The 24,276-nt window shown below is 37.5% G+C and overlaps 1 protein-coding gene across 3 annotated transcripts; it reads right to left on the reverse strand.

Moving 5' to 3' along the window:
• Positions 1 to 317: 317 nt before the first annotated feature.
• On the reverse strand, positions 318 to 19,295 carry LOC124383399 (signal transducer and activator of transcription 1-like). 3 transcript variants are annotated; one of them, XR_006925269.1, is made up of 24 exons: positions 19,100 to 19,295; positions 16,590 to 16,717; positions 15,232 to 15,376; positions 15,035 to 15,130; positions 12,849 to 12,938; positions 12,164 to 12,242; positions 11,259 to 11,353; positions 10,943 to 11,094; positions 9,589 to 9,747; positions 9,386 to 9,478; positions 7,381 to 7,440; positions 7,270 to 7,299; positions 7,078 to 7,168; positions 6,941 to 6,979; positions 6,233 to 6,316; positions 6,026 to 6,124; positions 5,658 to 5,793; positions 4,814 to 4,869; positions 3,620 to 3,714; positions 3,398 to 3,537; positions 2,922 to 3,110; positions 1,393 to 1,465; positions 1,201 to 1,284; positions 318 to 665 (listed from the first exon to the last, which is right to left on the reverse strand). XR_006925269.1 is itself a non-coding variant. In XM_046846004.1 (24 exons), exons 2-24 carry the CDS (start codon positions 16,715 to 16,717, stop codon positions 661 to 663), a joined length of 2,223 nt encoding a protein of 740 aa, XP_046701960.1. In that variant the 5' UTR covers positions 19,105 to 19,294; the 3' UTR covers positions 318 to 660. The 3 variants fall into 3 exon arrangements, 2 of the variants coding, with proteins under 2 accessions (XP_046701960.1, XP_046701959.1); XM_046846004.1 differs by having other exon boundaries at positions 1,201 to 1,289; positions 19,105 to 19,294; XM_046846003.1 differs by having other exon boundaries at positions 1,201 to 1,289; positions 19,100 to 19,293.
• Between the last annotated feature and the right edge of the window lie 4,981 nt (positions 19,296 to 24,276).

Consider the following 24,276-nt stretch of genomic DNA (forward strand, 5'->3'; position numbering starts at 1 on the left):
AGCCATAAGGACTTTCAGGTACTGATGTAGCTGAGATTTCGTGAGGAGGCCTGGGGGGGCGTCAGAGTTTACATTTATCCCAAAAGTATTGATGGTTGGAGCTCTATAGCAGGAGATCTTCTACTTCAACCCATGTAAAACAGATCTTCATGGAGCTGGTTTTGGCTTTGAACAGTTTGAGAAAGAATCGCATCAGGGTGGAGTAGTCGGGTGTCCCAATACTTTTGGCCTCGGCGTGGATTTCCTTGTTTAAATAGAAAACCGAACGAAATCGTTCCACACGTGGACTTTTTAATCATTATGTGCAGCAGAAACGCTTTTCTTTGTGCGAATTGATTTTAATTTCACAGGTAACATGTCACAGAGTTCAGAGGCGTGTGCACAGGAGCCATGTGCACTTGTACAATATTAAATAAAGCTGTAGGGAAAAATGTCTGGTGTGTGTGTGTGTGTTGCTGATACATAAAAACGCTTTAATTGTGCCATTCAAAAAAGAATAAATTCAACCTTACAGTGTAAAAACACTGATATTAGTCTCTCTCTCTCTCACACACACACACACACACACACACACACGATAACAAAATATATGCAGTAAAATCTGCTCTTCTGAGGGATGGAGATGGTTGTGAGGATGAGGATTTATAACCCTGTAAAGTGTCACACTGTGGAGAGAAAACAAGAACAATTATTTACATTTAAAACGAAGCAGCATATAAAATGTATACACACAATATGGCCAGAAGTATTGGGACACCAGACTTTTTCACCCACATGTGGTTCTTCCCCAAACTGTTCCCACATACCTGGAGGCATACAACTGAATAGGATGCAGCAGGAAACCCAAACCTGCTCCAGCATAGCAATGCACAAATCCAGCTCTTTGAAGATGTGCTTAACATGGGTTTGGAAGATCTCCTGCTATTGAGCTCCAACCCTATTGAACAGCTTTGGGATGAATGTGAATGCTGACTGCACCCCGTTCCTCCACACCTCACCTACATCAGTACCTGATTTTACTATCACACATGCTTGTAGCTGAAGAAGCTCAAATCCACAAAAAATCTAGTGGAACATCTCCCCAGAAGAGTGGAGCTTATTATAATAGGCAATGGTGACTAAATGTGGAATGGGATGCCCACAAACTTTTGGCCATATCGTGTACTGTACCAATATCCATACTGAGGTCACTGTTATTACCAGATTGTACATTCCCTTTATTTGCATAATGTGCTGGCGTGCTCCAGGCTCCTCTGGGATCAAGGGCACTGGCTGGTCTTCCATCTTGGCTTTGAGAAGTGATAATTGTTATTCAATTATTGCAATAGTTATTCATTCAATTAAAAAGAAAACACTATAATTTATATTATAATGTGATTTTTAAGCACTTACACTTCTGACGTTGAAATGATTCGTCTGGGCAGATAAGGGTTACTCTGTTTCGGATTATCCACATCCATGTCCTCTGAAAGCGGAGCCGCAACGTGTGAAAAATGAGAAATATGTACATTTGGGGAAAAAAGTGTAGAAAGTTTTTTTGAGAAAATTATCTTAAGCCTGCTTTGTTAGCAGTATAATAGCTTATGCCAATGTCATCCAGCATTAGATAAACAGTTATCATGTAGAGATACTTGTAGCAAAGCGCAATAAGAATATAAACATAAATAGATAAATATACCCTTCACCTTTGCACCAAGCAATAAACGAGCTTTACGCATTAACCACACATATTAGAGCTGTCAAAATAAACACCTTCATAGAGGGTTAACGCAAATTCATTTTAACAGCACTAATTCTATTCATTCTATAAAAATTTATTTGAGTATTTTTAGTACGGATATAAATAAATAAATATAAAACTAAGGCGAAATTAAAAGCTTCAACGCAACACACATTTATTTATGTCCTTTCTTTACTCAGATATAAAAAAAAGAAAGAAAGAAAAATCTTTTTTAAGCATTAAACATTTGTTTTACTGATGCGCCGAGTCTCAGATCAGCACCACAATCCGCCATGGCACATCCGGCAATTAAAACCGTCCGTGTGGAAACACAGCAAAAGTTCTGTTTTGTGTCCTGGTGATTTACGTCATTTAGAACTCCGCAATTACTTTAAAACATTTACAAGAACATTTTTATCTTCATGCTCTATGTTCAGTTTGGTTTTACTAAAAATTAATATACATTTGCATAAAGCACCATATTTGTCCATGACGATTTTGATTAGAATTTTTACAACTTAAGTATTAATTTACAGTACAGGATTAAATATTTAAATCGATTGACAGCCCTAATATTTATATAAGTAAAAGTATTGATGTTTTGGGTATCTGGGTATTGGAAAAGAGAACGTGACTATGTAACTAGGAAAAGGTGACCAGCGAGACTTCCAGTAAAGAAAGAGAAATTCATGGATTATGAAAAAATGCAAATGAGGTAAACAAGGTTTTAAAAATAGAGGAGGAATCTCAAAGAAATATGTAAATGATTAAAGAACAAAACGTGAGTTTTTTAGATTAAGATTTGTACTTGTGCCATTGCTGTTTGATATTTGACTCCTAAGAGCTTGTACGATGTGCTGACCGACTGCAATAAAGTTGTTTTGCTTCTTTCCTTTCTCACCCTCGACTGAAAGCTTTTTCATTTTGGTCAAATTACATTTTAATGTCAAGCAAATGAGTCCAGAATACGAATGTGTACCGTGGCTTAATGCGTAAGGCCTTTTAAAAACACTGTCTAATCGCATTAAGCCACGTCAAGTTTTTTTGTGCTTTAGAATGTCCCGAATGTTTGTCTGGATAAAAATGAGTTGTGAATGTTATCGAAGTTCAGATAATCACGCAGCCCACACGACACATTCAGACACATTCAGGATCACAGGTTATATACAGTATAATAACAGTATAAGAGTTTAGAGCGTACCGTCAGACGGACTGCTGTAGTAGCGCCCGAATGCAGCGTCTTTAGGGATGTCTGGATAGAGGTAGAGCAGAGGGTTTCGTGGAATGTTCTCACCATCCATCAGTGCGTAGTTCCGAATGACGTCCGGGAAAGGGAGGCTGACCAGATCGGACTTCCTGTAAGGCTTCACCGAGTGAGTTTTGGATTCGCCTGCGTTCCAGGAGACACAATTTAATCGTCTTGATGCCATCATTCAGTGTGACATTTACTCCAGTTATATTATCACCGGCAGCTACATTCAAACCACTGACGTGAAAATAACGGTGATTATCTTGTATTACATGATGGGCAGGTGTCCACATACTTTTGGCCACAGAGTTTAGTTATGAACATCATAATGAAACCATGTGACGGTTAGGATTACATATGAAACTTAGGCTCAAGTCTAGCGTGTGCTAATATCCACATGGTGTGCTGAAGGACGTCGATGCGCGTACCGTTCGTGGACTGCTCCACCCACGTGATGGTGATCCCACCATCTTTACACGTCTCACTGAAGCGCAGTAGGAACGTTCCCGGGAGTCTGTCCTGTAGCATAGATTTCTCTTTCTCTTTAGTAACGAAGCCGACTATATACCTGACCAGGAGGAGAAAGAAAAAGTCTGCAATCTGCATCTTCAATCAACTTGTGGGAACAAACTTCCTGTTTTTGTTCCTACCCATCATTCCAGATGTTCAAAAGGTATCGTTTGATGAGGTCCAGGATCCCATCAAGCCACAGCCAGAACGCGACTCCTCTCTCATTGGATGGCATCTGAAATAAAAAAAAGTCTAGTCTAGCAAAAATCAATTATACATGCTATACGGGGAGAAGTTTGTGGACACCTGTTCATAAGATTGCTATGAGCTTTTTTTTTATGTCCCATTCCACATTGAGTCTCCATTTCCTGTTAGTATAAGCTCCACTCTTCTGGGAATATGTTCCATTAGTTTTTGTAGAGATTTGTGTCTGTTCATTTAGACACAAGGTTGTTAGAAAAAGTCAGGTACTGATGTAGGTGAGATAAGAAGGCCTGTGATGCAGTCAGCATTCACTTTCATCCATTAGATCTATATCAGGCATATCTTCACATGCTGGAACAGGTTTGGGTCTCGTAGTTCAAGTAAAGGGAACATTTCATGATAGCAAATCCAGACGTTCTATTCCAATTTGTCATATAGGTGAAAAAGTCGGGTGTCTCAATACTTTTGGCCACACAATGTATAAACGTGACAATACATATAGAGGATTTTAGCAAATTCTTTACTAGTTATTACGACTAGTGTCCTGTAGGTGGCGACAACACTATCTTTTTTTTAATACAAACAATGAGTTCATAATTCCCAACTTATTTTACATACAAACTCTAAACTGTGTCTGTATGATGTGGAAAATCACATTCGTAAAAATTACATGGGGCTCCTGGTCCATTTTCCACGTGGCAATTTCTTGCACTCTTGGCATTTCTTGGTTTGTTTAGATTGATAAATAAGGCTCGCTCTGATTCTGCATCCTGGTGAGTTAAATTTTTATTATAAATGTACAAATTAAAATATGTCCATATTTGCGAAAGTTCTTTCGGAAGGTAAAAGTAAAACTTAAAGAAATAATAGATTTCCTTGTATGATTATTATTATTATTATAATTATTACAAATTGTATATCAAATGTTCTGCCAAAGAATCGAAACCCAGCTGCCACTTCTGTTCAGGTTTTATCGCTACAGTCACGTGCTCATGTCAGCTTTCTCACTGTTTCGTTTCGACGCTAATCTTTTTACGGTGACAGAAGTGAAACAAACCGAGGTCTGAAGAAACAAAGCAGGTCTGTATGAGCGTTACAGTGACGGGAATAAACCGCAGTGATCTGCTCACCTTGATAAACTTACACCAGTTGACAGCGGTGTCCGGGTCTCCCTGAGCCTCAGGACCTGTGGGACATCAGGACAGGACATGAAACACTTAACCAGTGAAACAATCTGATTGTGTTGATTTTTTCCCTCCAAATTTTATACAACTTCATTTCCAAAATGAGTTTGCTCCTCTTCTCATTTACATCGTAGCAGCTATAAACACTCCCTCATCTGTCTCTGTGTTCTTTCTATCTCTTTTTGTAGTTAAGTGAAACCCAAAACATCACAAGGGGTCACATTACATTACTCTTCAATCCTTAGACTATTAGAAAGCACCAACACTGACACTGTTATGGTGTTTGAGACACACGTTCACGTTACTTTTGTTTCTTTGCAACAAATTAGGTAATGTAACACTTTAAAGATTTTCTTTGACCAAACAAATCTAAAAATATCCAGATGTTCCACTTTATTTCAATCGAAAGATCCTCTCATAGCATGAAGAAGAGATCCCAGAGATGTTCAATAGGATTTAGGTGCGGTGACTGGGCAGGTTGTTCCATAAGAGATATCGTCCCATATTCGACTTTACAGAAATTAATAGATTACAAATATACTTTTTCATGTATTAAATTTGTCCCCAGAGTTTATCCCTAAAGAGCGAACCGGAGGAGACACCGGTGAGGGAAAACACTCACTGAGATAATATGAGGAAGAAACATTGGGAGAAACCAGACTGAAAAAAGAACCCATCCTTATCCTCATTACCAAAAGTCCATTCATTACAGTTCCATCATTGTTCAGTGATGGACACTTGAATGCGGCTGTGTGTGATATGCAGCAGAAAGGAAATATGCTCAGCTCACCGAGTAGTTTATCTGCCAGCATGCTCAGCTGGTCTGTATTAAGGCCTCTCTTAGTAATGGAGGAAAACTGCCAGCTCAGGACCTTGGCCAGCTCTCCCCACATCATTGGAGGAGGGTTCAGGAAAAACCCAAGGTTCTGAAACAGAGATGATGTTTTATTGTGTGAGTAAATAACTAGTGGAGGGGAAACTGGTAGTTTAGTGGTTAAGCATTGGGCTTTGGAAGAGCATGTGTTCAAATCGCAGCTATACAAAATAATCCACTGCCGGGCCCTTCAGAAAGGCCTCTAAACCCTATCAAGATCAAGGGGCCAAATGCTATAAATCTAAATATGCATAAAGAGACTTCTAATGAAAAACACCTCCTACCTGATAATCAGTACAGAGCATGTTAAACCAGATGATGGAGGCCCAGGCACCTGGAATCTGGCTGTTATGAGATATCATCACTAGAGGAAGTGACGTCGTCTGGGTTCAACCACACACACACACACACACACACACACACACACACACACACACACTTAATACTCAACCTGCTTAAAAAATGTATTTATTTTATTTATTTTATTTTACCGTTATATCGATGGTGATATCTGATTGTTTGAGTTGAGTCTCAAAGCTGAGGGAATGAAGTTCCTCTGTGATGAGAAGAGGAGACTGGGGGAAGACAAAAATACAAAATCACTGACAATACTCACATCATACATAACATACAAACAGACCCCTACTTTTTAAAAATCTAGAGCTGGACAAAAGTTTGGGACACCTGACCATAAAATTGCTTTGTGCTTCCATTTGCTGTTGTGATAACATCCACTCTTCTGGGAAGATGTTTCACTAGATTTTGTGTAGATTTTGTGCTCATTCACAGGTATAGGTGTTAGTCAATTCAGGTACCGATGTCTTAATATGTCTTAATGACTAATAGAGTTGGAGCTCTGTAGCAGAAGATCTTCTACTTTCACCCATGTAGAGCATATCCACATGGAGCTTGTTTTGTGCACAGGGACATTTTCATGCTGGAACAGGTTTGGGTCTGCTAGTTGAAGCGAAGGGAAACATTTCCAAACACGTCCTGTACAATTGTGTGCCTCCAACTTTGTGCTAACAGTTTGGGAAAGAACTACATATGGCTGAGAGTCGGGTGTCCCATAACCTTTGGCTAAAAATGTATTAGATTTTATTTATTGTTATTATATTATTATTATTATTATTATTATTATTATTATTATTATTATAATAGATGATATCCAGTTAAGACAGTAGTTATAAATTCCCAACCTCATTGGCTCTACCAACTGACTTCTGTTCTTTCAGTTGCTGTATGAAAATAAATAAATAAATAATTACGATTTGGATAGTTAACGTTATATAATGAAATAAATCAATATCGCAATAACTTAGTATGTAACTCGTACCAAGTGCCGGAACTCTGCAGACAGGCAGCCGTTTGATTCCTCCATATTCATGACCTTGGTGCTGGTTCCTAATATATTAAACCTACGAAAGCTACACCAGAAAATGAAAGTAAAGATCTAACATCCACTGTTCATTAGGCTTTCCAAAAAATTAACATGTGTTATATTAGGAACATTTGTTTCATCTCTTACCCCTTGAAGGTATTCTTATCTGTTAAGTCCCTATAGAGAAAATGATTTATGAAACAATGAGTTACAGGTAATAAAAATGGGTAAGTTTAGTATTCTGATATATCGTCGTACTTATCCAAGGAGACTTTGACTTTTAGCTGGCAGTTCAATTCCGGGAGCTTCACCAGCAACCTAGTGAAAAGGTAAACACAACGTTCAATACACAGCATTAAAGCAGAAATAATTATTTCTGTTGTAATTATATATCGATTTATATATTTTGGTTTGAGTTAACTCTGGTTTTCATTTTCATTTTCCCTTAATATATGGTCACTTAAAATTACATTTAGGTTAAGATATGGTCATTTGAGTAAACATATGATTATTTGAGTTAACATTGTTTTTTATTTGCATTTATATATGCTCATTTGGGTTAGCTGTGGTGTTCATTTGAGTTAACTCTGGTGATTCTAATATATTCTCACTATGTTTAAATCTGGTGTTTATTTTGAAACCGTATACAGTCATTTGAGTTGATTGAGTTGAGTTAAATGGTGGTGGTGGTGTTTATTGGAACTGAAATATTTTCATTTGAGTTAAAAGTGGTGTTTATTAGCCTATATATGCTAATTTGAGTGAACCGTGTTTTGGTGTTGTGTGAGTGAACCATGTTTTGATGTTAAGCAGCTTAAATATGGCCATTTGGTTTAACTGGCGTGTTTACTTGAATGTATATATGGTGATTTAAAAGAATATATGATTATTTGAGTAAATTGGGTTGTTTAATTGGGTTTTTTACCTGCTCATTTGAGTTAGCTTAGGAGTTCATTTGGATGTATACAATATATGGGCATTTGATTAGACACTGGTGTTTATTTCAATTGAATTACATTTTAATTAGAGTTAATTCAGCTTATATGTGGTCATTTAAGTTAATTATGCTGTTTATTTGAGTTAATATTTTCCTATTTAAGTTAATTGTTTTGTTTAGTAGTTTATATGTGGTAATTTAAGTTACCTGTAGTGCTTATTTAACTGTTTATACAGATTAAGATATGTTCATTTGAGTTTATGTATGATTGAGGTAACTATGGTCTTTAACTGCATTTATATATGCTTAATTAAAATAACGCTGGTGTTTATTAGATTATATATTCTCATCCGAATTTACTGTCTTGTTTATTTGAGTTATTAAATAGTCATTTAAGATAGACTGCGAGTTGGAGGTTGAGGAGCTCATGGGGGTTGTGGCTCGAGCTGTTACCAAGCTAGACCTGTCTTGGCCGACTGATGAGCAGAGAGCGCTTTTGTCCAGCAAGCTCGATGAACACTTTTCACAGCCTGCTTTACAACCTCCACGTCAGGGTCTACCGTTCTTTCCTGACCAAGGTGTCAAAGGTGTCCAGGTCCTGGGCAAAGCCGTATTCGGCCCTGGTGTGGCATCGTCCCTTAAGACCCTGACGTTGCCCACCAAGCCCCTGCGTAGCATGTCAGCGTTGGTGGGTAAGGCTTACGCCTTAGCTGGTCAAGCTGCTGTATTCCTACACACCATGGCGCTGCTGCAGGCGTATCAGGATGACCTGCTGTGAAAGATGGTGGCCAGGGGGTCCAGGAGGCTCTGCCGTATGGCGGATTTAGCTCTAAGGGCCATCAAGGAGACCGTTATGGCCGTTGGCCGGTCTATGGCCGCTCTAGCCTCCACAGAGAGGAAAGATCCGATATTGCTGGATGCCCCTCTAATGCTGACTGGCCTGTCCGGCGATTCCGTTAACATGGTAGTCGATTGGTTTCAAGAGGCTAAGAAACAGTCTGCGGTGTTCCAGCGTTTTTTTCCACCACACTTATGGGGCTATTTGGCAGGCACAGAGACATTTATTCTGGTTTGAGTAAACTGGTGTACATTTAAGTTTATTTGTGGTTATTTGAGTTTAACTTTATTCGAGTTGCCTGTAGTGTTCAGTTGTCCTATCTGGTGTACATCTGAGGTGAGGTACAAGATTTTGAGATAACTGTGTAGCTTTGAGTTGATCTGTAATCGTTCGATAAAGATACTAATTTGAGTCATCAAATTTGAACTGTTCCAGTATCACTCAATATAACTCTTGAGCGTGAGTTCATTCATGTTCTATTTACATACCTGAGTTTAACTGTGAACTGTGAATTAGTCTTCAGCACCAGGGGCCTCTCCGGATGAGTGGGCATGCATGGCTGTCTTTCCACCACAATGGAACTGAAAGACACATCACAAGCACTCGCATCCTTCACTTACATGTAATCCTGACCACAAAGCCAAGCCAAATACCACCTCTCACTGTGAAACCGACAAAGAACATGACGTACTTGATGAGTAGGTTTTTGAAGAGTGACAACACCTGCTCCTGCAATGAGCACATGTTCAAAGCGATGGGGTCGTTATCGTACGTGAAGTTCTGCACCAGCTCCTGAAGCGTGTTCAGCTGATGACGAATCTGCTGCAAACACTCAGCTACTGAGGTAAACCTGTGGTGTACACGTTACTTTATTTAACTTACAGAAAAAAAGGTATAAAACTCACACTAAAGCTTTCCCTCGATCCTTCCTTCTTTACTTCTATCCTTCTTTCTTTCCTTCCATCCATCCTACTTTTCTTCTATCCTTCTTTACTCACATCCTTTTTTCTTTCCTCCTATTCTTCTTTTCTTTCTTTCATCCTTCAAATGTTGTTAAGAAATTAAGTATTCTTTCCATCTTTCCTTCCATACTTCTTTCTTTCTTTCTTTCTTTCTTTCTTTCTTTCTTTCTTTCTTTCTTTCTTTCTTACTTTCTTTCTTTCTTTCATTCTTTGTTTCTTTCTTTCCTTCCTTCCTTCTAATTCCTATTTCTTTCCTGCATTCATCCCAACATTCTTTCTTTCTTCCATCATTTTTTCTTTTTTCCAATCCTTCTTTCTTTTCTTCCTTTTATCCTTTTTTTCCTTCCATCCTTTAAACTTTCCTTCATTCTTTCGTTCAACCTTATTTTTCCCTCTTTACTTCCATCCTTCTTTTATTTAGAGAGGAATAATTGATGAAGAAACTCCAGACTCAAACCCACTACAACACACGTGACCTTATTTATGGGATATTTTTGAAGTAGTTGAAAAGAAGGTTTTGGTTTCATGATAATTGTAATAGAAATCAATCAGTGTTTGAGTCATTAATATCATTCTATTAATAAATCAGTGTGCTGAGAGTTACATTCGAGTCATTTCACATCAACTGAGATGATTTTTGAAGTGACATAAATGATAATAGGAGCATTATAGCCGTAATAAATCATAGTACTTTGGATACTTAAGTACATTTGAAGGCAAAAACGTTTGTACTTCTATTCAAGTGAAAGTTAAAAGGACACTTTCAGTTTTACTGAAGTCACATTTTACTGAGTGAATCTACTTAAGCTCGAATGCATTGTTTATGTACTTTGTCGACCACTGGTATCTTTTAAGTGTCTTCTGGTTTGAAATTGCTGTGAAGTTTGGAAAACTTGAAGTGGTTGAAACAGGTTTGGATCTCCTACTTTAAAGACGGGGAAATTCAATACTACTGCATCCAAAGACGTATACAATTGTTTGCCTCAATTTCTTTGCAAAAATGTTTGTGGAAGAACCATATGTACACACAAATCATAACTCTATATAACACGTGTATGGTAAAAAAAAAAAAAAAACCCTCACCAGTTCTGTAACTGATCCAGGCAGGCATTTGGAGGACCACCAATGCATGCCATCTGCTGCCTCTGCTTCCACTCTGGAAGCTTTTCTGATATTAGCTTGTTCTCGGTCAAATCCGCTAAGTTTAGTGCATTTAATACCTCTTTTACTACGGCCTGCACAATACACAGACAAATAAAATGCTCATTAAGTTATATTATAGCATTCGAATGGTACTGTTAGTTAGATTAATCGGTTGCCTGTGCTGGTATGTGACAAACATATGGGTTTGATTTAGGAAGAATCTAAAACCCAGGAGCTGCATTCAGCATTGGCCTACCTGTCTCATTGTATTTAGCTTAAGGAACATTTCTCTGATCTTCAACTCCTCCAACTGAATCTCTTTGGCTATTTGTATGGTTGTTTCAACCTCCACTGAAAACACAAAGCATACATTGATAGTATCTATATCTTTCTCATTAGGGATAAAGTTATTCATTTAAAACTGATATTCTCAATAGGAGTCGACCGATAAGTTCTCTGATACTGATAGCTGGGTTGGATCGTATTTGTCAATAACTACTTAGTCAACTGATTAAAACCGATTAACTGTTTTTAAAATGGATAAAAAAAAAAAAAACACCATGTAAAATATTACTGAACTTTATTACAAAAATGTAACAGAAAAAAAAAATCAACTGAATTATCAAAATGTGCTAAATAAAATAATTGTGAATATATATACAATGCATCCAAACAAACAGAAAGTCACATATATAAGAACCGTTACAGTTAATAAAAAAAAGACAGTGATTCACCTCTAGAGGCTGCTTTCGTATTGTATAACGCAACCTGGAAAAACTATCGGTATGGATTTTAGCCGATAGCCGATAGTTCCAGCAATCAACTAATGGTGCTGGTTTATGGGCAAAACAGATTAATTAGTCGACCCCTAATTCTCAATTTATTAATTTCTGTTAAGCTGCTTTGTGACAAATGCCTCCATTGTGAAAAGCGCAATAATAAATATGTAATTAAATAAATAAATAAAAATGCAATTTGATCTGAATAAGATCAAAGTTGGCTCTGGTGCTTGGAGCCCTAGATGTAATAACTAACTAACTCCACCTCTGTAACGTCGTGGCTTTACTTCATGAAACCCACTTAACATAAATACTTTATACATAATCCATTTTATACTCATTACCTGAAAAATAGTGCAAGAAAAACACATTAATCTCTTACTTCTACTCTGTAATGTTTTTGTCTTGAAGTCATGCTCGTCCTGTAGATCCTCTAGAACCTGAATGTCTTGTTCGGCTTCCTGTTTCACATATTAACCAAAAAAAAATGCAATAACACCATTACAATCTGAGAACAGGAGCAGAAACTTGAGGAAACTTGAGAAGATTCTGAAATATATACTGAACCAGACTTGCTCCTGAAAAGTCTTAAGGACATTTAACCTCTGCAACTGATCCAGAATGCATTCGCATGACTTGTTTTTAATCTTCTTAAAGGTTCTCCTACACCACCTTAACTGCTACACTCCTCCATTCACAAACTTTACCACTGATTTCTCCATCTTTTACCACTACCCCATTTCTTCCTTCATCCTCTAACACTGTACCACTGATTCCTCCATCCTTTATAACTCTTTCCTTCATCTACAACCACTATATCACTGATCCCTTCATCCTCTACAACTGCACCATCAATCCCTCTGTTCTCTACCACTGCACCACTGATCCCTCCACCCTCTACCACTGAAATGTATTAAATTCTTAGAAGATAAAGATCTTCTAAAAAATCTGCACAGTCAAATTACATATAAAACTCATTCCCATATTGTATTTCAGAATATTATCAGATTTTAATAAAAATGTGTAGTATTTTTTTTATCATGTATATTTTTCCACTCATAATTTACCTGAACTTTTTTCTTCAGTTCGTTCACCTGGCTGTCCAGCTGCTTCTGCTTCTCCATTACAACATTGCCCTGAGGGGAGCCCATATTTTCCTAGCCAAAAGGAAATCATTTTTGTTAATGAAATACACATAACCTGTTAAAATTCCTACCAAATTTTTACCAAAGTAAAAATAATTGAAACTGAGTTGGAAGTAGGGCTGAAACAATTCCTCGAGTAACTTGAGTAATTTGAATAAAAATGTATTTGCTTAATGCATTGTTTAGTCCATTTAACTACACATGAAGCACTGTGTTTGACCACGGACCATAATTACTGACGCACCACCCGCTAAACTCGGGAGCGCTCTGGAAAGGTAAACCCAGAAGACGCTGCAGAATAAAAAATGGATTTACGGGTGAAAAACAGTGAGGGGCGGGGAGAAGATTCATATAGAAGCCTCTTTCTGACACATTTTTTTTTTAAGTTTGCTTTATTTCAAACTTGTTTTTTTTCTCACAGTTCCAATTTTTTCCTTGCAATTCCGAGTTTCTGGAGAGAACTCTGTCTAACAGTCAGCTCTGGAGGAGACGGAACAAGACACATGTAGCAGAGGAACCTCGTTCATACACCAACAGCTTTAAACTTCAGGCCGACAGTATGGCTACCGGTGGATGCACCAGAAATTTTGGAAAAAAACTTTATATTACAGAAATGTGTTTGCATAGATTCAGGCCAAAGTTTGGGATAATTACTAAAACATAAAGAAAACACAGTACAGTGCTTTTCCTTTTTTGAGAGTAATCTGAAATTAATATTAATATTTTTATTTATGATTTTTCATTTGCATATTTGTATTTGCATTTTGATGTAATACGGCAATTAAATGCACTAAATGGGTTCAGTTTTCACAGAAATTCTTGAATGCAATTTTAGCAATAAGATTTTTCTAAAAAGGAAACAAATTACTTTTTCCTTTTAAGAGACCCGTCTTATTTTCTCTTGCATAGTGTTGCTCTTTAAAGAAGAAAAAGTACTTCTTATCCGATTACTCAATTAATCAATCGACTAATCAATCGACTGGTAGAATACTCGATTCAAATAATCATAGTTGAAAGTATACCATATTTTTCTTTTCTTTTCATTTCTTTGCTTATTTTGACTTTTTACATAAGAGCAGAATTTAAAAAGTGCTTTTCTTTTGAATAGAATGAGAATCTGAATGGGGTTTTATTGACAAGTGTTCTCACATGTACAGAGACTTCGACAGAAGTTTCTAGCTACAGTATATAAGTTAAAGAGAAAAAAAAAGAAAAAGAAACATCTGTTTAAACAGAAGGTACGGTCAGAATGATATTTGAAATTTACCGAATTTATATACTGTACAGGTATGTTCAAGTAAAAAAAATAAATTGTAAAAGTAAACTCATTGTTATAAATATTTAATAGAAAATATATTACTATTCATATTATACTTGAAGGATTCACATATACGAGGTGGTATGAAAAAGTTTAAAGAGTAGCTGGTGCTATTCTGATCATTTAAGTCTGCAACTTTATCATTGACAGAGCTGTTGGAAGAGCTGAAACGTGAAATTCTGCGTAAAACTGGCAAATCTGTCACAGAGACAATTGAACTTTGACATTTTGAGCGGCGCTCGCTTTAAGAGAAAAACAGCTGTTCTTGTGTCTTGAAGTTTTGGTGCATGGTGTTTGTTAGCACCAGCCAGTGGGCAGAAGTTTAAAAAGGTGGTAAACAAGGTTTGTGATGCTTCAATGTAAATTTGAATGCGCGCTTTATCACTCTGGTGGTGTACAGGTAATGAAGAGTGGACAAAGGAGCACTAATAACCTTCTCAGCAGTCCACATTGCCAGACTCCAATTTGGTAGCTGTACATAAGACAGATATGATAACGCCTAAAACTGCATCAACAGCTCTTGTTGCAGGTTGAACTTTCTCAACTTGTGAAGGAAGACTTTTTTTGGAGTCATTGTGCGTTTCCCATAACGCAGGTTTTGGAATGAAACCAAAATTCCACCACTTTTAACAATGGACAATGTTTCAAACCAGTTTGACAGAGATGAAGCTGTAATAAAAGAGTATATAAGTTTGTTCCTTAAAGATGTAATTTTGTCCCTGGTGATCAAATCAATGTCAACTGTGGTAAGACAAACTCCTTTAGATGGCATGAGGATGAAGCCTTGTACCTGTGTTCTAATGGCCATCTCTAGAATTCTCCTTTCCTCTTTCATGGAGTTGGATATGATCATAGCCATGTACATCGGATTTTCTTGAAAGTGCTCCTGCAAGGACGATAAAAACATTAAAAAACAATCTGAATGAATGGTGCGAGGAGAGGAAGTTATAGAACTAGTGGGATTGTGTATCTGTGGTGGTTCTGCACCTGCAGGTTGCGTTGTATTTTGCGGATGTTGTGCTGAAGGAGAAAGTTGTTGCTCGGGTTCAGGCGACCGTAGAGCTCATCCAGTTTACTCAGTAGGTCGTGGAAACGCAGCCTCGCGAGGGACTCATCAAGGGCTACAGTGTCCCTGTGCCAGATAATAATAATACCGTCAATAATCGTATCAACAATAGGCAGGTCCGATTTGCAAAAACCCATAATTTATTCACAATATAACTGTTGAAATGTTGAAATTGAGTAAATGTACCATGATGAGAGTAATGTAAAGCTCAGAAAGAGTGAAAATGTTATTTGAGTATAGTAAACTGGTTTATAGAGTGTACACAATACTTCATTTACAGTGTACAACTGAATTAAAGAAAACTTGATGTGTATTTAGTGATCCAGAGACCAATGGTAGTGTTTTAAATTGGAGAAAAAAAGGACAATTAATACTTCACTGCCCCTCTGCCCTCATTGCTGAGGTGCCCCCTTTACCAAATTCGTAGATTTAAAATGTCTAATCAAATTATTAAACCCAATCTGATCTAATATAAATAACAACAAATTCGCTGTTGTTGGCACACTTTGTAGACAAAAAAATGCAAATGCCTTGACAATGAAGTCAGAGAAAGAAAGAGAGAAGAGAAGTTGTTATTCGAAGCATTACATGAATATTTAGCAGTTTGTCACATTGTAATTCTTGTTATTAAGTATATTTTCCATTATAATCACTTGTCTTAGTTAATACTAGTAATCTACTGTATAACACATCATATTTATGATATTTATATTAAAACCATATTAATAGTATGGCTAAAAATAGTTAATAAAAAGGTCATATAAATGTCTAAATAAGTTGTTTATTAGTATATAATATAATATAGTATAATATAATATCATATCATAAAATATCATATCATATAATATAATACTAAATAAAATTTTAAAAAGTATTAAAAAAAAAAAGTAACAGGCAAATAGCAAAATGTAAAACAGTAAATAGTTTGTTATTATCATCAATATGTAAGAGTGCTGTCTTTTCTTTTAATTCTATATTTGTAACCACTGGATAATTTGTATTACAAGCACATTAGTGCCTTTTTTGGTTTTGAGTCACTGCCCAATTAAATGTCTGTGCATGACCCTGAGTCTCAGGATGTGCTCAGGAACATGTTTATTGTGGTTTAATACTACACATGTAAATCCAAATAATTACACTTCAGGAACAGAAGGCTGAACTACAGGGCAAGACAAACTGGTTAGACCGAATTCTTAGCTTTTTCTCATGTCTTCTATCTACAACTCACATTGTTAGTGTTACTTCACTTTTAAATATATGTGAGCAGTTCATTTCTCACCAGTCAATGCTTTCAATCCACTGGCTGAGGTACTGACGAATCTCCATGGGGAAGGCGTCATCGTAAAGCTGATCGACCTGCTCCAGGTATCTCGAGTCCAGCTGTTGAAGCTGGTACCAAAGCGCCATCTAGCAACAGATTTAATCATCACAATCATCTCAATTTTTCCTCTCAGGTTATTTACATGATTTCATTTGTATTTGACCGAGTTTCAGGCATCACAATTAGCAAGAAAGGACGATGATAAAATGGAAGGTGGTAAAGGCACTGGAATTGGATTAGAAGGTTATGAGTTCAAATCCCACCACCACCAGGCTGCTAAGCTCTAGAGCAAAGACCTTAACCAGCACTTGCTCTGGATAAAGGCATCTGCCGAATGTCATAAATTTAATTAAAAAAAACAGAAAAACAACAGAAATTTACAGAAGGTCATTGACTTTTTTACTGAATTCATTGTCAGGTAATTGGGATTTGTGTTTACTTTGAGAACCGATAGAGATTAATTCTCTTGTGCAGTTTCTTTTTATGACTGAAGGATGAGTCTAATACAACTACAGCCACGATATTCAATGCCAGAGACATATTTTTACAATTTTATATTAAATATATGTTTTACTAATATCATAACTGTTTTTGATAATAATGTATGGCTTTCAAACTAAAATTTCTCTTAGTTATTAATTGAGTTGAGTTGCTGGGACTATCGGCTATTGGCAAAAATCCATACCGATAGTTTTTCCACCATATAAAGTGTAACGTTCACGAGAGGTCTCCGAACCCAGTGTGACTCCTACACGGCAAAAGAGAAGCAGAAGTGGAAGTTATATGAGTCACTTTGAGCCGGTAAAAATATTTATCGGTGGAATAAGAAATTAAAATCTCAGAATCTGGAGAGGAAATGCAGAGGAAATAGTTTCAAATTCCTTTCGAGCCTGATTCCTTTTAAGGTTTCTTTCTCATGTCATCCCAGAGAGTTATTCATTCTAAATGCGTATACGGACAAACGTTTGTGGACACCTGATCATAAGATGTACAGTCCGAACATCCCATTTCACATTTCGTTCCTATTTCCTGGTATAAAAACCTCCACTCTTCTGAGAAGATGTTCCACTAGATTTTGTGGAGATTTGAAAGATTACATTAATGTAGGTGAGGTAAGGAGTCCTGGGGTGCAGTCAGAGTTCACATGCATCCCAATGGTGTTCAACAGGGTTGGAAATCTATAGCAGGAGATCTTCCACATTATCTAAAAGCATTTTTTTTATGGATCTGTGCACAGGTCCATGCTGGAGCAGGTTTGTTGGGGAAAAAATGAACTGAAGGAAATATATCCTGCTCCTGCATACAAAAATGATTGGATTATGTTCCTTTTGCTGGAAAACTCATGTGTCCCAACACTTGTCCATATATTGTATGTAGCTGTAATACCAGATGATGTTCTTGTTTCGGTTCTGTTTAAAAGAAAGAAAGATGTTGGAGAAACCAAGCCTACAGCTGACAAATTCCTTCACGCCCACAAAAGACAAACTAGAAACAATATGCGCTTGTCTGTATCCTGTCTCCTGTTAAATCCTGAATATACTGTACAGTATTTCATAGTATGTCTCCCTTCCCTGGTTGTTAAATCTACTAAAATTCTGAATATTAAAATATTTAGGATGTGGTATCTGGATGTCCAGTGTTTCGATACTTGATACTGTACAACACCCTAACAATATTGCCTTGGTGTGAATTCTCGAACACACTTTCTCCTCAAACATGCCAGAGTTCATGTCAGAACAGACTGTACGAATGGCGATCGGGTTCTAGAGAAAAGGAGGATGTTTTGTAAAATAATGATTTATGAATAAACGTTGCAGGTTGCAGCATCAAGTTTTTACTTCAGATACGGTGCACATGAACTGAGCGAATTCCTCTAATCCTCTCTGCGTATTGTTGTCGTCATAATAATCACAAAAAAATTTTCAGAGAAAAACACACTTTAAATATACTTTATATATATATGATCCATTTGAAATAAATAATATGAATACATACAACTATTTTAATAAGAAATAAAGAATACATTGTGTGCAAATTAAAGCCTGCATGTTTTTTTTTTGTTTTACATTAAAAATAATGAATAGAAATAATATAAAAATGATGCATGCCCTTTCAAAACCTTAAAAATATATAAATATATAATAATAATATTCATAATAATAATAACAACGATGATACATTATGATTATATATAATAATATGTATAATCATTCCAGCAATATATATAATAATAACAGTGGTTAAAAATATATAACAATTTGAATTATTATTGTTGTTATAGGTATTATTACTGTTGTTGTTGTTGTTGTTATTATTATTATTATTATTATATGAAATAGTATTTAATGATTTTAAAACCGGAGCAACAATAAAAATAAAACTGTAGAAAATGAACCCCTGCGTCCAGTTAAACATGTCTAAAGTTTTATAACTGGGTCACGTGCTCGTGCTATTATAAAATACCTTACCTTACCAAAAGCCTTGGAAGGAAACCTGTAGTCTGCAGAAACGGGGAGATAAACGGGGGTTGTATGAGACAGATTTGTGTTGATCAGATGTTCAGGTTTTCTCCAGCAATCTGCAGCAGCTTTCTTACTCCCAGCGTCTTCAACCTCAGAAAAGCTCCAGACCCTGAACCAGCTGAGCTCGGGTCTCTCAGCCAATCAGAATACCAGATTCTAGTGCTTCGCCCAACCTCCAGTAAACAGCCAATCAGCGGTGAATGCGCACGTGTTCGTCCCGCCCCTTTCTGGTCCGGCTGTTCTGCTCAGGGTGCGTCCTCCCGCTGTAAAGATTCCAAAACGCAACTCAGGAGTGAATAGAAACTCAGGATGTGGCAGCAGTGGGCGGAGCTTCATTCAACCTGATGGCTGGGACCCAATCCTGTTTAGATACAGCAGTTAAATCCAGCACAATGTGATGACTGATAAGATGAAGGTTGTGTAATAAAAGGTGGTGAATTAAGAGTTGAAAATTAACAGGGTGTGGGGTTACAACAAGAATGTAGATATATATATATATATGTACATACATGCAAACGTACATATGACGGGACACCATGAGGGACGAAAAAACTGACACACAATATTTATAGGATCACTTTGTATTCAATAAAATGAAAATGTCCCATCACTTGAACTAGGAGATCCAAACCTGTTCCAGTATGACAATGCCCCTGTGCACCAATCCAGCTCCATGAAGATACATGGTTTGGAGTGGAAGATCTCCTGCTATAGACCTCCAACCTTTGGGATGAAGACCTTTGGGATGAATGTGAATGCTGACTGCATCCCAGACCTCAGTGCCTGACTATATTGAAGGCTCTTAAAAGACATTCCTGTAATATCCTTGGGGGCAGAGTTAATAGAAGTTGCCTGAAAGTTCTGGAAATAATAAATAACCTGATGATTAACATTTCAGCTGCAGAAACACTTTTGCGATTTGCTCTCAGTGCTGCTTTCCAATGAATGGTTCAACTTGTCATGCTGCTTCCTGTTTAGACTTTCGCAAGGGAAACGTTGATCATGGTCAGGTGAGGAAACCGAATACCTTACTCATAACTTGGTCGAGCGAAGAAGGCATTTGGGATCGAGTTTTGAGCTTCATCAGAAGGTATTAATAAAAGGTACATGTCATGTTTCTATTGATGGAAGAGCAAAAGCAGCCTCAAATCAAATCACAAGCAACATCAAGTACCAGTCCTGGGCCCCTAAACAATGACCAGAATATGAAGAGTAATACATTTTTTAAATATTTCACAAGCAGGTAAAAACCAAAACCAGTGCTGCTTTCTTCAACACACCAGTGACTTCTGGGGTATTTTTCTAGTGTTTTCCATGGAAGAAAAGAAAGAAGTGATCACTGCATTAGGTAAACTAAGCTTCAGAATCTGAAATTCCAGCAAGACATCTGACCTCACGCTCCTCTCGAAACAGGAAGCAACATGCACAGAAAAGACCTGCAATATTCCTCCCCTTTATTTTTTCAGTTCCTTTCGATTTACCCTTAAATTCCTTTACATTTTCAATTCAGTTTCATCTGTAGAGCGTTTTTTAACAGAGGTCATTGTCTCAAAGCAGCTTTACAGAGATAAAGAGGTTATACATTTTTATAAAAGAGTGTATAATTGTATATCTAAATATAGGTTTATCCATAATGAGAGAGTCGGTGGTGACCGTGGCAAAAAAAAAAAAACTCCCTGAGATGGGATGAAGAGGAAACCTTGAGAGGAATATCTATATTTCAGTTCCATTATTGTTGAGGTTCTGTTCAGTGATAGACGTTTAAATAAAGAAATGTTCATGCAACCTGGGGTTCCTAAGCCACTGTAGCAGACTGCTGATATAAAATTACAGAGCAGTAAAATGATCAGCCTCACTAAAGAGCTGTTTACTAGGCTGGTGAGTTCAGTGTGGAGATACAGAGCAGTGAGAAGGAAACAGTGTGAGACAGAGCTGAGAAATACCACAGAGAACAGTAGGTGGAGGCTCAGGAGAGCGTGTGGGGGGAGTTTGTTGATTTGCTGGAACAGCCGGAGGAAACCACGTGCTTTCCAAGAAAGCGAAACTGGTCTGAAGAGCGGAGAGCTTGAATTGTGTGTGTGCGCATGTATGTGTGTGTGTGTGTGTGTGTGTGTGTGTGTGTGTGTGTGTGTGTGTGTGTGTGTGTGGTGAGGGGGTGAAACGAAACTTACAGAAGTACCAATTCCATAATTTCCTTGTAAAACATACCGATGATCACATGACACACAGCTTTATTCCCCTACATCTTCCGTTCCTAATAATAATAATAATAATAATAATAATAAAATAATAAGAATAAAATAATAAGAATGATGATAACAATACAAAAAATAATAATAATACAAATAATAATAATAACAACAACAACAACAATAATAATTATAATAATAATATTTATTATTATTATTATTAATTAATAATAATTATAATAATTGCAATATTTATAATACTAACATACTAACACGTACACACAAACACACGTGCTTTTTCTCTGACGTGCCTCTAATTCTGTGAAGGTTCAGCAATAACATTTTGTACCACAGGAAAGGTTTTGAGTAACTCACTGTACAGGTGTGCTGCAGAGGAACACACACACACACACACACACACACACACACACACACACACACACACTTGAGTTTTATTTACAAGAATTATATTTATAAGGATTTTTTTTCATAAATTTCTCACTCTAATAATAATCCTGGGTCTGAACTTGAACAGGAGAGTGAGGGTGAAAGTGACTTTGGAACCACATCATCAACAGTCATTATAATATCTGGAGCTTCTAATGGGTTTCAGGAAGTTTCCCTCACCTGCATTTTAATCAACAAGTTTCCTTTACCACACACTACACTGTTTCCCCTTTCCTACTGAACATGTGGAGAAGATATTGTTTAGTGCCGCCACCTGCTGGCCGAATTTATCACTACAAAAACAAAGAAAGAAAGAAAGAAAGAAAGAAAGAAAGAAAGAAAGAAAGAAAGAAAGAAAGAAAGAAAGAAAGAAAGAAATGCAAAGAAAGAAAAAAACAGAAGGAAGGAAGGAGTAAGCAGTAATGGATGGAAAATATCAGAATTTTATACAGTAAAAATGAAATGAGGCCTTCAAAAGGCACATTTGTGATGGTCAGAGGTGCACAAACTTTTGTCAATATTTAAGCGAATAGCCAGTTTTCCTGTTTCATGTGCTCAGTGTGCATGAAAGAAAATGCTAGAAATGATGTCATTTTGGGTTTTGTAGTAAATATCTTTAAGGAAAAAATGTTTGTGGTGTGTTTGTAGAAAGACGCCTTTTTTCCTTAGTACGTTGACTCCCCAGTTGTTAGGCGATATTCCTAATTACTAATATATACCTAAATTTAGCGATGGGAAGATCGGATCATTATAGTGTTTTGCCATGTTTAAATCTCGTTCTTCTTCTTCTTCTTCTTCTTCTTTTTCTTCCTCTTCTTTCTTTTTCGGCTGCTCCCAATAAGGGACGCCACAGTGAATTATCCGTCTCCATACCCCCTTTTCCTTTACATCTGCCCCTTTCAACCCAACTACCTCTATGTCTTCGCTCACCACATCCATAAACCTCCTCCTTAGTCTTCCTCTTTTCCTCCTTCCTGGTGGCTCCATCCTCAGCATTCTCCTACTGATATACCGTATGTCCCTCCTCTGAACATGTCCTGTCTTTTACTCAATGCCACTGTCTTTAAACCATACAACATAGCAGGTCTCACCACAGTCCAATAAACTTTCCCTTTCACTCTCACAGATACTCTTCTATCGCAAATTACTCCTGCTATCACTCTTCTCCACCCACTCCACCCTGCCTGCTCTCTTTTCTTCACTTCTCTAACACACTCTTCATTACTTTGCACTGTTGACCCCAGGTACCTGAACTCCTCCACCTTCTCCACCTCTTCTCCCTGCAACCGCACCACTCCACTGCCCTCCCTCTCATTCACACACATGTACTCTGTCTTACTCCTACTGACTTTCATTCCCCTTCTCTCCAGCATGTACCTCCACCTCTCCAGGCTCTTCTCAACCCGCTCCCTACTCTCACCACAAATCACAATATCATCCGCAAACATCATAGTCCACAGAGACTCTTGTCTGACCTCGTCCGTCAACCAGTCACTGCAAACAGGAAAGTGCTCAGAGCCGATCCTTGATGCAGTCCAACCTCCACCTTGAACCAGTCTGTTGTTTCTACTGCAAAAATTACTGCTGTCACACTGTCCTCATACATGTCCTGCACCACCCTTACATACTTCTCTGACACACCTGACTTCCTCATAGAATACCACAACTCCTCTCTCTTCACCCTGTCATATGCTTTCTCTAAATCCACAACACACAATGAAAATTCTTCTGTCCTTCTCTATACTTCTCCATCAACATTCTCAAAGCAAACAATGCATCTATGGTGCTATTCCTCGGCATGAAGCCATACTGTTGCTCACAGATGGTCACCTCTTCTCTCAGCCTGGCCTCCACTACTCTTTCCCATAACTTCATGGTAAAAACTCCACTGCATCTCTCCTAATCATCTCCACGCTTCAACAGGTATGTCATCTGGACCAACCGACTTTCCATTCTTCATCCTCTTAATCGCTGCTCTCACTTTCTCCTTACTAATCCTATCCGTTTCCTGCTTCAACATTTCCACATCATCCAACCTTCTCTCTCTCTCATTTACCTCTCAAAATCCAGCTGCTCAAAATCCTCTCTTCATCTTCTCAACACACTCTCCTCACTAGTCAACACATTTCCATCTCCATCCATTATTGCTCTAACTTGCAGTACATCCTTCCCAGCTCGGTCCCTCTGCCTGGCCAATCGCTACAAATCCTTTTCTCCTTCCTTAGTGTCCAACTTCTCCTACAGCTCCTCATATGCCTTTTCCTTGGCTTTCGCCACATCCCTCTTCACCTGCTACCGCATCTCCTTGTACTCCTGCCTACTTTTCTCATCACTCTGTCGATCCCAATTCTGTTTCTCCAACCTCCAACTTCCTCATTCCACCACCACGTCTCTTTGTCTTCTATTCTATTTCCAGATGTCACACCAAGTACCTTTCTAGCTGTATCTCTTATCACTCCTGCAGTAGTTTCCCAGTCATCCAGCACC

Source organism: Silurus meridionalis, chromosome 3, assembly GCF_014805685.1.
Source record: "Silurus meridionalis isolate SWU-2019-XX chromosome 3, ASM1480568v1, whole genome shotgun sequence".
Lineage (NCBI taxonomy): Eukaryota > Metazoa > Chordata > Actinopteri > Siluriformes > Siluridae > Silurus > Silurus meridionalis.

Bases quoted from the DNA above. Each gene is read 5' to 3' on its own strand.
- LOC124383399 (XM_046846004.1), bottom strand. From the start codon at position 16,717: ATGGCGCTTTGGTACCAGCTTCAACAGCTGGACTCGAGATACCTGGAG. The intron at 9,748-10,942 runs GTGAGGGTTTTT...TGTACACCACAG, and splicing joins CTGGATCAGTTACAGAACTG to GTTTACCTCAGTAGCTGAGT. The intron at 7,169-7,269 runs GTAAGAGATGAA...TTTCTGGTGTAG, and splicing joins GATAAGAATACCTTCAAGGG to CTTTCGTAGGTTTAATATAT.